At 36.9% G+C, this 13,137-nt stretch overlaps 2 protein-coding genes across 3 annotated transcripts; one reads left to right on the top strand and one right to left on the bottom strand.

The window, feature by feature from the left end:
- Positions 1-2,930: 2,930 nt before the first annotated feature.
- LOC133778532 (uncharacterized) lies at positions 2,931-7,664 on the top strand. The gene is made up of 2 exons (XM_062218490.1): positions 2,931-3,133; positions 5,010-7,664. The coding sequence occupies exon 2, from the start codon at positions 5,280-5,282 to the stop codon at positions 7,272-7,274; it is 1,995 nt and encodes a 664-aa protein (XP_062074474.1). The 5' UTR covers positions 2,931-3,133; positions 5,010-5,279; the 3' UTR covers positions 7,275-7,664.
- Positions 7,665-8,132: 468 nt separating this feature from the next.
- LOC133778533 (aluminum-activated malate transporter 9-like) lies at positions 8,133-11,907 on the bottom strand. 2 transcript variants are annotated; one of them, XM_062218491.1, is made up of 6 exons: positions 11,453-11,906; positions 11,174-11,314; positions 10,785-11,054; positions 10,556-10,695; positions 10,267-10,413; positions 8,133-9,164 (listed from the first exon to the last, which is right to left on the bottom strand). In XM_062218491.1, exons 1-6 carry the CDS (start codon positions 11,754-11,756, stop codon positions 8,511-8,513), a joined length of 1,656 nt encoding a protein of 551 aa, XP_062074475.1. In that variant the 5' UTR covers positions 11,757-11,906; the 3' UTR covers positions 8,133-8,510. The 2 variants fall into 2 exon arrangements, with proteins under 2 accessions (XP_062074475.1, XP_062074476.1); XM_062218492.1 differs by lacking the exon at positions 11,174-11,314 and having other exon boundaries at positions 11,453-11,907.
- Between the last annotated feature and the right edge of the window lie 1,230 nt (positions 11,908-13,137).

The following is a 13,137-nucleotide window of genomic DNA, read 5'->3' as shown; positions in this document are numbered from 1 at the left end:
AATCAATTCAATCGATAGACCTATTATGATTGGATTAGATTTGAAAAGTTAAATGTTTAATTGGATTGGATCGGTTGGTGGATGAGACTATGAAAATTAATTAAGAACCAATCTAATTTAATTATAATTAAAATATATTTTTATATTCATACATTACATTATATAAAAATATATTTAATTAGATTGTTATTATTTTTTAATGTTATGGTAGTACTATGAAAATGTTGTTGTTGTTGCTGTATTCATGTTATGTTACTATCTAAATACTTTAGTTATTGGTTTTGAAACATTAGTTTTAAATTTGAATAATTGTGTTACAAACTTAATAGTTCAACGACTTAATGTAGTAATTGAATGACTTAATTTAGTATTATTATTATTAGATAGTGTTTAGTTTTTTGTATGTTTTTTTTTATTTGTTAATTTCTTTAATATTAAAATTTAAGTTCAAAGATAAAATAACCGATCAAATTCAATTGCAATTGGATCGAATTGGATTAGATTAGATGATGATTTTCAACATCCAATCTTTAATTGGATTGCATTAATAAGGGGTAAAAAAGGTAGATTTGATCGAATAACCACCCCTAATTGTGAGCCAAAAAATTAATTTATCTTGACATAAAATAGAAATAAAAAAAGAAACTATGACAATCAATTCATAAATAGTGGAGCACCTTAAAATTCCTTATAAGAATACTCACGTTGAATATTGCTATAATACCTTATATTATACTTAACATCAGCTAATGTAGCAATATAAAATGATTTAATTTAAAAGAGAATTGCCAATGAGTATTATTGGTGCCCAATACTATAAAGATGTGACATACTGCTATAGCTGCAATCAAATATCAAATCTTACATAATTGAATTTAATATGTATTATGGTGTATCATTAACCAACCATAAAGTATCACTTCATGTGTGGTTGGACACCTTAATATACCAAATAACAATACTCAATTGAAAATTGTGTTCGGCATATTCTAATTCTAATATAAGATGTTAAAGTAACCTCTTACATAATATTACATAATATTATACTAAATAGTGTTGTCCACAATATGTTTTTTTTCTTTCTTAAAGTTGTCCACAATACACTTTGTTACTATTGGCATACGAGAATTGCTAAAAGGCATCATCGGTGCCCAACACTACAAGATGATATCATATTACTATTGGTATAATCTAATATTAGATCTCATACACTTGAATTTTGTAAGTATTATATGGTATCGCTAACTAACTATTAGGTACTACTGCATGTGGTGCTGGATGTAACATGCCGGCCTTGAGGGCATGTTACAAGCTAGGATGGCGCTCGGTCAGATGCGCACTCAAGGGTGCAGGCTGGTGAGCATGCTGATGCCTAGTTTGTACGGCAGCGGCATTTTTGTAAATATCTTCAATATTGCCCGGAAATGGATGGGACTTGGTAAGTTCCATATTGAAGGGTCGATGAACACAATGGTATGATTGGATTTGGGAGATTCGGAGAATTGGCGAGCTGGAAGCCAAATATGTCTCCCAAGCAAAAATCATATATGTTCCTGGTAGAAGATTAAAAGCTCAGAAGGCTCTTTGTAGGGGGAGGGGAGCACCTGGTGTCAGTTCTCCTCCACCCCTTGGCGCAGGTGCGTCAAGTGAGCTACTACTAGTTGGGAGGACTAGTAGGGCGGGCATATGAGGACCACGAGGGGACTCATATGTCTCCATGAGTAGGAGTACTCATGGACATTACCGGGCCGCCCCGGTAGTGCGTCGAAGTGTGCTGCCAGAAGTTTAAGGGTGCGGTTCCCTTGGCTTGTCGGGATGCCGCTTGCATGGAACGTGGCCCAAACCTTCGAGAGATGTCGTGGTGCGCCATAGCCATGAATCTCGACACGAAATGGCACGGGAAGTCATTCGTGGGACTTATTAGCATGCAAGCATTGGAGGGTGCACTATGCTTGAGTAGGACAGAGGTCCAGTGTGTGCTACTAGTCTGGCAGCCAGTCTCGAGGGCCTGCCAACATGCATGATGGTATGGTGCCTTGAGGATTAGACCATGGACGTATGAGAGTCCTTGGTCTGTGACGTGAGCTAATCGGATAATATCGAGTGGGACATGATGGGAGGTGTTGGCACGTCAGCTTGGTGTTGGCTCTTAGCCACACATGCTACCTTGACTTGCGAATGTCTGGGTGAGCATCGGTGTTGGGATTTGCCTTGCCATAGTGAGAACCTATGGACAGTGTGAGTGTCTTGGCTAGATAGCCTTGATGCATGATTGCACTCATAGATGCTTGAGAGCATGACTCAGCGAGAATTGTTCGAGAGACGGAAGTGTGCAGAGGCACACGGTCGCGCGAAAAATATGCCCATTGCTATTCGAATGCTTGGAAGGTTGACCTTGGCTCAGAGGAGTCAAAGTGCCGCACGGGTATTTCTGCTGTCAAAATGCCAACCCGTGACACTGGACATCTTAAGAGTATCAAATAACATCACCCTAATCATACCATGCATTACAATTAATGGTCATTTCGAATTACCAGACATTTTCATTTTCACATTGAGAAACACAATATTAAGTAACAACAAATTAAATTAAAAAAATTACTATTTATTTTACTATTAATTACAAACATGTGGACTACATGCAATGTAACACACCTCCACTCCACTGAGGAAAAAAAAAATCCTCCTTTTTTTCATAATAAGGAAAGTTCATAAATTCGAATCTCTACTGAATTAGAATAAAATCAGGATTTTTTGAAAAGAAGAAGCCGTTACCAAACAAATCCTCTCTCTAAAAAAAAAAAAAAAAAAAAATTAACGGAGGTAAAAAAAAGCAGCCGTTAAGTTTTATAAAAAGAAAAAATAACCGCAGTAAATAAGAGAGTGAGCGAGTGTTGGTATTTTAATAACACGCGCAGCAGACCACAGGCCTCGTCTCGTTTCGTCTCATTATTTCTCTCTTTCATATCTCTTTCGTTCGCTCTCGTTCTCTCTTCGCCGCCTCTTCCTTCCTTCTCTTCTTCTCTTTCTCTCCTCTCCTCTCCTTCCTTACCGGCGGTGTCAAAACCCTAAACATGACCGCGCCGCCGACCTAATCACCGAGTAATTCAGCACAATCGTCTCAAATTTTCAGGTAATTTTATCAAAATTTCTGTTTTTCTTATTTTTATATGTGTGTGTATCGAATCCCTGTTTTATTTGGTTTTGGCTCAATTTCGAACTCTGGTTTTAACGCCGTTTTGGTTGATTGGTTTCTGAGTTTTCTCAATCCAGATCTGTTTTGTTGCTCCGAAACGGAGTAAAGGAAGTTTGATTGTTGATACCTTTGTTTTGTTTTTTTCTGCTTTTAATATATTAATCTATTTTTATTTTGAATTTTGGACTTTTTTTAACTTTTTGGTTAAGTTGAGCTAAAATAATTGAGTTTTGATGCGTAAAGTGTGAAGCTAAGCGTTCTTTATTGAATTTTTCTTATATTTTTTGGTCTTTGCTCATCAACAAGCATTGCAGAGCTTCTGTTATGCTAAATTCTACTTCTTTTATAGTTATTTATTCACTTTTTTAGTTCTGGTTTCGCATCTGAATCCTTTAAATTCACTATTCTATAGCGATTTTCTTTATTCATTTTAAATTTCACTTGTTTGCAATTTTTTTTTCTTAAACGAATGTATAGATTTGACCCGTTTGTCATATTTTAGAACAAAATGCAGTGTGTTGATTTTGTTTTATTGGAAACTCCGTCAATATTTCAAATAAATATTTATTCTTGCTTTGTTTGATTTCCGTGAATATTGAGGATTAGAAAGAAAGAAGAAATCTTTGTACGTATTTTACTGTATTGATTCTTAAATAATTGTTTTTAATTGTGTTTCTAGTGTTTTGGTAGATTTTTGTCAAAATTTTGCACTCACTTCATTTGATGGAATGGAAGTATCTATGTTTTTGCCTCTGTAACCACGGATTTGTTCATCGTGTGCATCAATTGTTACTTTCAAACATAGTATGATTTGTCTTACTTTGGTTTCTAAGACATGTAGTCAGCTCAAACGTTGTAATTGTACCGTACTAGTATGGACCCAGGTTTGACAATGATATGATTTGATGTTTAAGAATAAGAATCTATATTTTGTTGGGTCGTAGTTCATTGTTTGAACTTCTTGTGTGTAAATATTGATTCTAGACTGAATTAATTCCTGGAACCTACACATTTTCGTATGTTTTATAATTTTTTTAAGTTGAATTTTGAGTGGAGATACTTTTTAGTTTTAAAGATGTATTAATTTGCATCTTTATACCTGTGATATGTCTAAGACTACGTTTGTTCATGTATTTATACATATGGATGTGTGCTTGCTATGTCTTTTGTGTTTAGATGTACATAGTCCCTCGTTTAGTTTTTGATGGCCGTCATAATTAAAGGAGAAAGAGAAAAGGACATTTAAAGACTGTATGCTGTTTTATGCTACTGAATTAGTATTTTGGAAGGGATGGAAGTAGAAATAATCTTTCCCACTTATATCAGAATCTTAGTTCAGTTTTCACTTGATTTGGGACAATCCCTTCACATTTGTTTCATAACTTTGATGGGGCTGTGGATTTGTAAAAGAAAGAAAATTGAAAACTATTATTATGATGTATGCCACACTCTCCATGCACCAATTATTTTTGTCTCATGTTGGGGCGAATTATTGGACATAGGGAAGAATGTTGGATATTTAGCTTTTGCACCGTAATCAGTTTAATTAAGCCTATTTTGCGTTATCTTGTAACTTTTAGTTTATTGATGTGAATAATGCCTCCAAATACTTCTTTCTTGTATTCTTTCTCCGAGCAGCTGAGTTCTCCTTTCGTTGTTAAAAGAAGAGGAAAAAACTTACCGTAATTTTTCTTCATTATGTTTTCATTAATTGTTTGTCTCAAGACTCTCAACCCAAGTCTGCATGGTGGGTGTTTATGTGATTGCATTATTCTTTAGTATATCTCTGACATCTTTTTTTTTTGTGTAACAGGATGTTTGTCTGCCTTCTTGCTGTGAAGATATCAATTTATATTGAACTTATGTGCACTTGCTATTAATCCGTGAAAGTCTGGTTTAAATTTTATTACAGAAAATGGATCGGCGCGATACCTCAGGATTTGTTAGCGGGGGTGGGATGTACTCTTTTAGAGACAATCTAACTCTAGTTTTGTAAATATTATTTTTCCGGCCCGGAAGTCAGACAGACTGTTCTGTCGTAGTTAATTTTAGGTTAGTGTACTATTGCATTTAAGCTATAAGAATGGATGATAGGTTCCAGAACTTGGGTTTTGCTGCTAATTATTCTTCAAATGCATTTGAGGTTTTGGGTTCTAAGCAATTTAGGGTAGTTGGAGCTGAGTCTCATGCAGATACTATCTTGTGTCTAAACTCCCCTGGCTGCATTCCTTTTATGTCAAGCTCGAAGGGAACTAAACGGAAGTGGAGTTCGATTGATCCATCTGTCTGCCAGCAAGTTGGCTCGTCGCTATCTCTCGGGCTTGGCCGATCTTCAAGTTCCTCGGACAGCAAGGGAAGTTCAGCAACTGCTTGCACTACAATGTCTTCAGCTAAAGAAACTGACGAGGAGTCCTCAATGGATCTTGAATTGGATTTTTCTTTACATCTTGGCAATGAAAAATTGCCCAGCCCAAAGAAACATGCTACTTCAATCTTGAAAGCATTGGAGGTGCTGCCCAAAGTTGACTTGGAGTTAAGTCTCTCCACTGGCCTCTCTGAATCTGAAATCACTAGTGTTCATCCGAGTTCCAGTTCGCTTCAGTCTGGAGTAGAGATACCACTATCAGCTTTTGTGGGTAATAATGCAGATGAAGGATCAACATCATGTCCTTGGAAACAAGGGATTATTGTGCCACCATTGCCAACATCATCCATTGCAGGGGATGCCATCCTATTTAAACAGGTCCCCCAAAAAGTTGATCCAACTCCCATTGTTCTGGACCTCTCATCAAGTGTATTAAGCACACCAAAAAGCTCAGTCACCTGTACTTCCGGGTTAACAATACAGCAGCAATTAACGCAACATCGCAGCACTAGTTCAAAGACATGTCAGATTGAGGGATGTGGAAAGGGAGCCAGAGGTGCTTCTGGCCGCTGCATATCTCATGGTGGAGGTCGTAGGTGTCAAAAACAAGGTTGTCACAAGGGTGCTGAGGGCAGAACTGTGTACTGCAAGGCCCATGGGGGTGGTCGGCGGTGTGAATTCCTTGGTTGCACAAAGAGTGCAGAGGGACGTACAGATTATTGTATTGCTCATGGTGGTGGTCGGAGATGCAATCATGAGGGTGGTTGCTCTCGAGCTGCCAGAGGCAAGTCAGGACTGTGTATCAGGCATGGTGGTGGCAAGAGATGTCAAAAAGAAAACTGCACAAAGAGTGCAGAAGGGTTATCAGGCCTTTGTATATCACATGGAGGTGGCCGACGCTGCCAAGCTACAGGGTGCACAAAAGGAGCACAAGGAAGCACCATGTACTGTAAAGCTCATGGTGGAGGAAAAAGGTGCACTGCTCTAGGATGCACCAAAGGAGCCGAAGGGAGCACTCCTTTCTGCAAGGGCCATGGTGGGGGCAAAAGATGTGCTTTTCAAAGTGGCGGGGTTTGTACAAAGAGCGTCCATGGGGGTACTAATTTCTGTGTGGCACACGGAGGAGGTAAGAGGTGTGCCATGCCTGAGTGCACTAAAAGTGCTAGGGGACGGACTGACTACTGTGTTCGCCATGGCGGGGGGAAGCGATGCAAGTTTGATGGGTGTGGCAAGAGTGCACAAGGCAGCACTGATTTTTGCAAGGCGCATGGTGGAGGAAATCGATGCTCTTGGGGCCATCCAGGATCAGAATTCGGCAGCTGTGCGGATCCTTGTAACTCATTTGCAAGGGGAAAAACAGGCCTCTGTGCACTCCACAGTGGCCTGGTGCAGGACAAGAGAGTTCATGGAGGTGCTACCATAGTAACTTTAGTTCAGGACACCAAACTCGAGAAGATGAAAGAGGTTGTTCCAGTGGACATGAACATTGATGTGTCAAAACTGGGAAGCAGCTTCACAACTTCAGCAGGCGGCACAAGTTTTGGCTTGAATCAATTTGGCGGCCCAAGTAATTTCTCAGTTGGGGAAGGTCGGGTCCATGGCGGAAGTCACTTCATCAAGGTCAGTTCTGTTCTCGGAGCAAGCAGCAACAAAAGTGTCAAGGACGCTCGGGAGCCAGTGAAATCGTACATTATTCCTCAGAATTGGATGTAATGTTCTCTGCTCCTTCTCCCATCTTATTCTATTAGATTGTCCTTAGTATCGCAGGGTTTCCTGGCATGTTCGTCTCATTTGCATTTAGTCAGCCTGGTGTCTTCATATATTAGTTAAGTTCTTCTAAGTTGTCATTCATTGGTTCTTAGTGGACAGAGCCATTTGTGCTTTTACAGTCTGGAGTGACAGTTGATATATCAAAGGTACAACACTGTCAGTCAGCATTGTAGTTGGGTCTTTGGATTTCGTTCTTCCCTGTAAATATTTATAAAAAAAAAAAAGTCCACTCAGTTTGTTGTGAATACAGGTTGTGCACCCCCCACCTGTAAGGTCGGTCAGTTTGTCAGACATTCTGGTTATATTAATAAAGCCTATCTTTCGGTGCTAGAATTTTTTAAATTTTGCTAATATGTTATTTATTGCTGGTTAATTCTCACATCATCTCTCTTCTAAAACAACGGCTATGGTGAATTTTCTTTAGTTTATGATTTTATAAATATTTACATGAATTCATCTCTCTTCATGATTTTAGACTTTAGACTAAATAATAGAGTGAAATGGGATTTATTATAGGCGCCGCGTAAATAAAAGTCATAATGCACTAACTTATTGTTAAACAAAAACAGAAGTCATAATTCATTGCCTATTTTTCTTGGTGGGTTAATGAGAGTCGTATTCAAATTTGATACCAATTAGACATTACTATTTGGAAGAGTTGAAAAAAAAAAATGAAAAATTTCTACTGCAGGAATGATGAGCTATAAGTAATTGAACCTTTTACCTTGTACTTTGTAGTGTTCATGAAATCGGATCCTCGGGTTTGAAAAGAAAATTGAATAAAATGATAATGAAAATATAATATATAATTTAGTGGTGGATTGTTAATCTAAAGTTTGCAATAACTGAGTACACTGTTCTGCTGCATTTTGAAGTCATCAATAAGAACTTATCATCTTGAGTTTGTGGGATTTATAACTAATAATTATGTCCACCAGTGATCATGGTGAGAACAAAAATTTGGTGACTACCGATTGTGACACGCGTATAAGTAGAATATTATTCCTCAGAAATTGCTTTTCTCACAATAAGAAAAAGAACCAACAACAAGAGGCAAAAACCTTGCTTCAACGATCTCCATGGACAGTATTTTACATTTTATTTTGTCTTCTTTTCTATCTTAATCATAATTAATACATGATTTTCATGTTTAAAATGAAAAAATATCTTGTACTCTCGTTAGTGTCGTCCGTCATGTTTGAACTTAGCCAACTTAGAAAGCTCATCAACTGCTTCAACTAAGTGGTCAAGCCTTGCCACGAACTCAATCAGCAAGGAAGTGAAGTTGACCAGTGACAGTGATGCAGTGCTTTCCAAAGCTTTCATTCTGGGTAACAGGTCCGTATTCGAGGCCCCATCTTCTTCATAAAAAGCATCCACTTGTCTCGATGGCCAGGAATGCAGCCTTCTCGACTGCTTTCTCATCAGCTCATGGTAAGATTCAACTGTTGAGTTTTGTGTCTGCAGCATCTGGTTATTTGAGTTCATGTCATTGTTGTTGTTGTTGTTATCAAATTCACCACAGGCCAGTAGCTGGTTGATGTCGATGAGAGTGGATGACATGGTGGGAGAGAGCTTGGGGAGCGGCTTTGAAGCGTTGTCAGCTACTGAAGGAAGGACATCAGAGCAGGAGGGGGATGTGAGGAGATACGAGTGCAGGTCTACTGCACGCTGCAGCTTCACGGCAGAGCTGTGTACTTTCTTGAGTAAGGAAGTTTTGAAACTTCGATTCATGTTGCATATGTCTTTGCCTAAGACCCTGAGTAATTCTGCAGCCTGGTTTGTTGCATCCTGAATCTCGGACTGGAATGCGATTCGGAGGTTGTATGGTGCCTGTTGGATGATTATGGTGTCAATGTGATTATGTTACAGAGAAGGAAAAAGAGTGCGAAAAAGGAAAACGAAACAAAAAGATTTAGTGATGAATTTCCTGTCGTTTAATTTTTCTTTGTTCTAAGTTTTGATTCTCTTTTGGGATTTCAATGAAATACTGCTGACTCTGCTTGTGATGATGATTCAAGTAGAATGCATCTTCAAAAGGTACCGGAATGGAGAGGGATATGCACAATAATTTTCAAGTTTTGCATACCTCAAAAAGGTGAGAATTGAGAAAGCTAGCTATGCAGTTTTCCATTTGAGTATTGCTATGACTCTGAGAACCTGAAAACCTCAGATATATATTTGTCAAGACAAAATCTTGGTGACAAAGGATCTGAGCTCCGACAACACTAGTAATTTTTCATGCACATGGCTTGAAAGTATTGTTTTACTTCATTGCCTCACATTTTATGGTTTTTTGTTTTGGCTAAATATGATAAACATGAAAATGTTGCTTTAAAAGTGAGCTAGATCAGTCAGCCTCAATCTGCCACAGAATGAAAAATTCATGCCACTGCATAGCCGCTCTTCATTCAGATGTCTCGCTCCATTAGGAACCTTTCATTTGTTTCTTGATTCGTTAGCTAACTAAATATATTAATGATCTTTTTTTTGAAACAATCTATAGTGAACCATTGTTCACAGGTATTATTCTGGTTAAAAGTAAACTCATATAGGAGTTGGGACAGAGAACAAACAAACATAGATGTCTGGTCAGAGATTTTTCTGTTAGCTATACTTATTCCTTCTTCAACCTCCACCATAAGACCTCTCCAATTTGAGAATAAACAGAGAATAATTCGCTTCTGATTTCTCTCCTCTAATATTCTCACTTGTCCTGAGAAATCTAAACCAGCAAAGCAAGTCTTTTCTTTGTTCCTCTTTTTGGGATTATAATATTTTTGAAAATTCCCTGGTTTTCAGCATCTTGGGCAACTGTTACATTAGTCAAGGTTTCTGATTCTTTTCAAGTGGGTTGTGAATATCCCTTCTCTAATTATTAAAGCTATGAGAGAAATAGAATATGTGCTTAATGAGAGTCTAATAGAAAAGATACCTGGATTTCAGAGTGTAGAACACCATGAAGTGCCATGACCTCATAAGCACAATATCTCAAAACTGCTCCTACTTTGACATACTCCGACCAGGGATAGAAGAAATGACGGAACCTGCCGTGTGGTGGCTCCCACTTTGCAGAATTAGCCTAATTTTCATCAAAACCAAAACCAAACCAAGTCTATTACTACACACTACACTACAATACTACTTCAGGGTAGTTATTTCTCATCATATATAGGCTGCAAAAACTTTGTAAATATTACTATAAACACTTGAAAAGTAAGTACCAAATTCTCCAATTTAGCTGAGGAGTTCAATGTGGTCTTGCACTTCTTGTAAGCAGGCTCATCTGGGAACTCATCCATGACAGTTTTGAGGAACTCAGGATGTTCTGATCCGTCGTCTTGTAAATATTTTCTCACACATTCTACATGAAAGATATCATCACTACTTTGCAAACATATGGAAGTTTAAATTGGAGATTGGCTAGTGACTAGAGTCTTGGTAGTTAGTTACCTTCAAGTGAGTCAGCCACTGAGTTGAAATTCTTAACTATCTCCTTGTGCAACTGCTCTCCAGCCCAGATTGGACAAACCAGCACATTCACTAGTACTGCCACAACTCCTCCAATGGCGATCGAGTAAAGCCTGTCCATGGAAGTCCGTATTGGATTTCCCATCCGGTAACCAGAAACTATGATCAAACAGTAGGTGAAAAGTATGACCCTGAATCCATATTCATATGGCACTAAAGATGGCCATAATTTCATGAACGATGTTACAGCCCCTGCATACAATAATAATGATAAAAAAACATAATAACCATATGAAGATATACATGAAAAATATCATAGGGAAAGGACCAGTTGATTATTATCTAAAAAATTTGTATACATATATATATACCAACGAAAAAAATGCTAATGCCAATGATGATAGGTTCAGCTACCCGGCCAGCACAAAGGGCCAGTTGAGCTACACCAATGGCCAATACTCCAGCTAGTAAACTCCCAAGAGCTCGATTAAATCCTCTGTTAAATGTTGCTCCTATATAATTAAGTAAACAAATGATCATACAATTTCACGGTAATATGATGACTTTTGGTGCAAGTTTACATGCATGCATAAAGAAAAACTCTAGTAAAATACGTTTGATGTAGAGCTAGCTAGGCATAATGAACATACCAACTGTGTATTCGAACATAATGGCAACAGTGAGGATGGACCAAATGATGTTGGTGCCAAAGACTTCATATGGTGCTCGGAACAGAATGAGCAAAGACACAAGCAACACAGCAAGCCCCACTTTTAGTGAGAATGTTACCCTATTGGTGTCTTCTTTAGCAAATTCCCACACGCTCTTAATCCAACCTTGACATGAAATCAAGATCCCTGCACCACCACCACCGCCACCATCACCGGACTTCTTGTTGGCCGCCACCGCCAATGAAGGAATGTCAATCTCAATACTACCCTTTTTTCCATTCATTCTCCAACAATATTATCCTAGTGTTTTGCTACCACTTTTGTTTTTCTTATTATCTATATATATATTTTTGTTGGTTCACAAATAATGGAATGAGATTATGAGAACACTAATCGTACGAAACTGGAGGGTGTGTGGGAAATGAGTGATGGGAAAGTTAGTTTAAAGAGGAAGAGTAATATATAGTGGTGGATGATGGAGGGTGGTGGAGCTAGAAGAAGCTTAAGGGTGCTTTACTATGCAAGTAGGTTTGGAGATAAAGCATGGATGTATTGTAGTGATCAGGAGGGAAGAAAGAATAAAATATGACAATAATATAGGAGAGAAAAAAAATGGAGGTTGCTATATGAATGAAACTCAGGATAAGAAGATGCTTAATATCAATAATGTTGCATGGAAAAGAGAATTAGAATATCTCAAATTTGCATGGCAAGGCAATTCTGCTTGCTTTCACCCCATATATCTTTTCTTGCTCTCTTCCTAATTAAAATGTCTCTTTCATGTCATAGTTCATGTATATAATAATAATATGTGTACATTTACATTATATATCACTACATGGACAATATATAATTAAGAACTGATCATAAGCTAATAATGCCACATTACTCATTGGAAGCACTTATATAATATATACAATATACATATTTTTAACTATTGGGTCAAAATTGATTGATCAGACCAAATATTAGAGAACAAAACTGGAAAGAAAACCATCAACTATCACATATACACACTCTAATTTTAGTTTATATATATAAATACATTTATATCTTCTCTCATCATTTTGTTTTAGTTTATATATATATATATATTTATATCTTCTCTCATCATTTTGTTTTAGTTTATATATATATATTTATATCTTCTCTTATCATTTCGTAGGAGAGTTGTCAGCAATTATCATTATTGTTAAAATTAAAGCCCCACATATGAAAAATGTAGTTTTAAATAAATATATAAAGATAATTCTCATAGACTTTCACTTTAAACTCATTAGGTTTCTTTAATGTTCTCGATCGGTAAATGTATATTATATTTATTTAGAGTATTTTATAATTTTTTAGAAAATTCTGAATATATATACATACAAAACTATTAAGATAAATATGTATAATATCAATGTGGGAACATTCTTTTTTACACGATTTTCCCTGATTGGTTGGTATGTAAAATAAAAAGGGAGATTTACAATATTTATAAAATAAATACATATTTAACACTAAGGATTTATTTAACATATATAACATGTTTTAAAAACTAATTTCATGCATTTATAATCATTTTTACATTGATTAAAAACTTATTTACTTATACCAGATTTGGTATTCATTTTAAATATTATATAATAAATTATAAGAAAACTCGTTGAGCTTTGGATTTC

This window comes from Humulus lupulus, chromosome 5, assembly GCF_963169125.1.
Source record: "Humulus lupulus chromosome 5, drHumLupu1.1, whole genome shotgun sequence".
Classification (NCBI taxonomy): Eukaryota; Viridiplantae; Streptophyta; class Magnoliopsida; order Rosales; family Cannabaceae; genus Humulus; species Humulus lupulus.
The sequence above is the reverse complement of the archived record's forward strand: the minus strand, read 5'-3'. Positions and strand labels throughout refer to the sequence as shown.

What these genes read in the sequence shown, in the direction of transcription:
- LOC133778532 (XM_062218490.1), top strand. Translation starts at nt 5,280, where the DNA reads ATGGATGATAGGTTCCAGAACTTGGGTTTTGCTGCTAATTATTCTTCA.
- LOC133778533 (XM_062218491.1), bottom strand. Translation starts at nt 11,756, where the DNA reads ATGAATGGAAAAAAGGGTAGTATTGAGATTGACATTCCTTCATTGGCG. An exon ending in CATTAGCATTTTTTTCGTTG is followed by an intron (nt 11,055 to 11,173) that starts GTATATATATAT and finishes TATTGTATGCAG; the next exon opens with GGGCTGTAACATCGTTCATG. An exon ending in AGTGGCTGACTCACTTGAAG is followed by an intron (nt 10,696 to 10,784) that starts GTAACTAACTAC and finishes TCTTTCATGTAG; the next exon opens with AATGTGTGAGAAAATATTTA.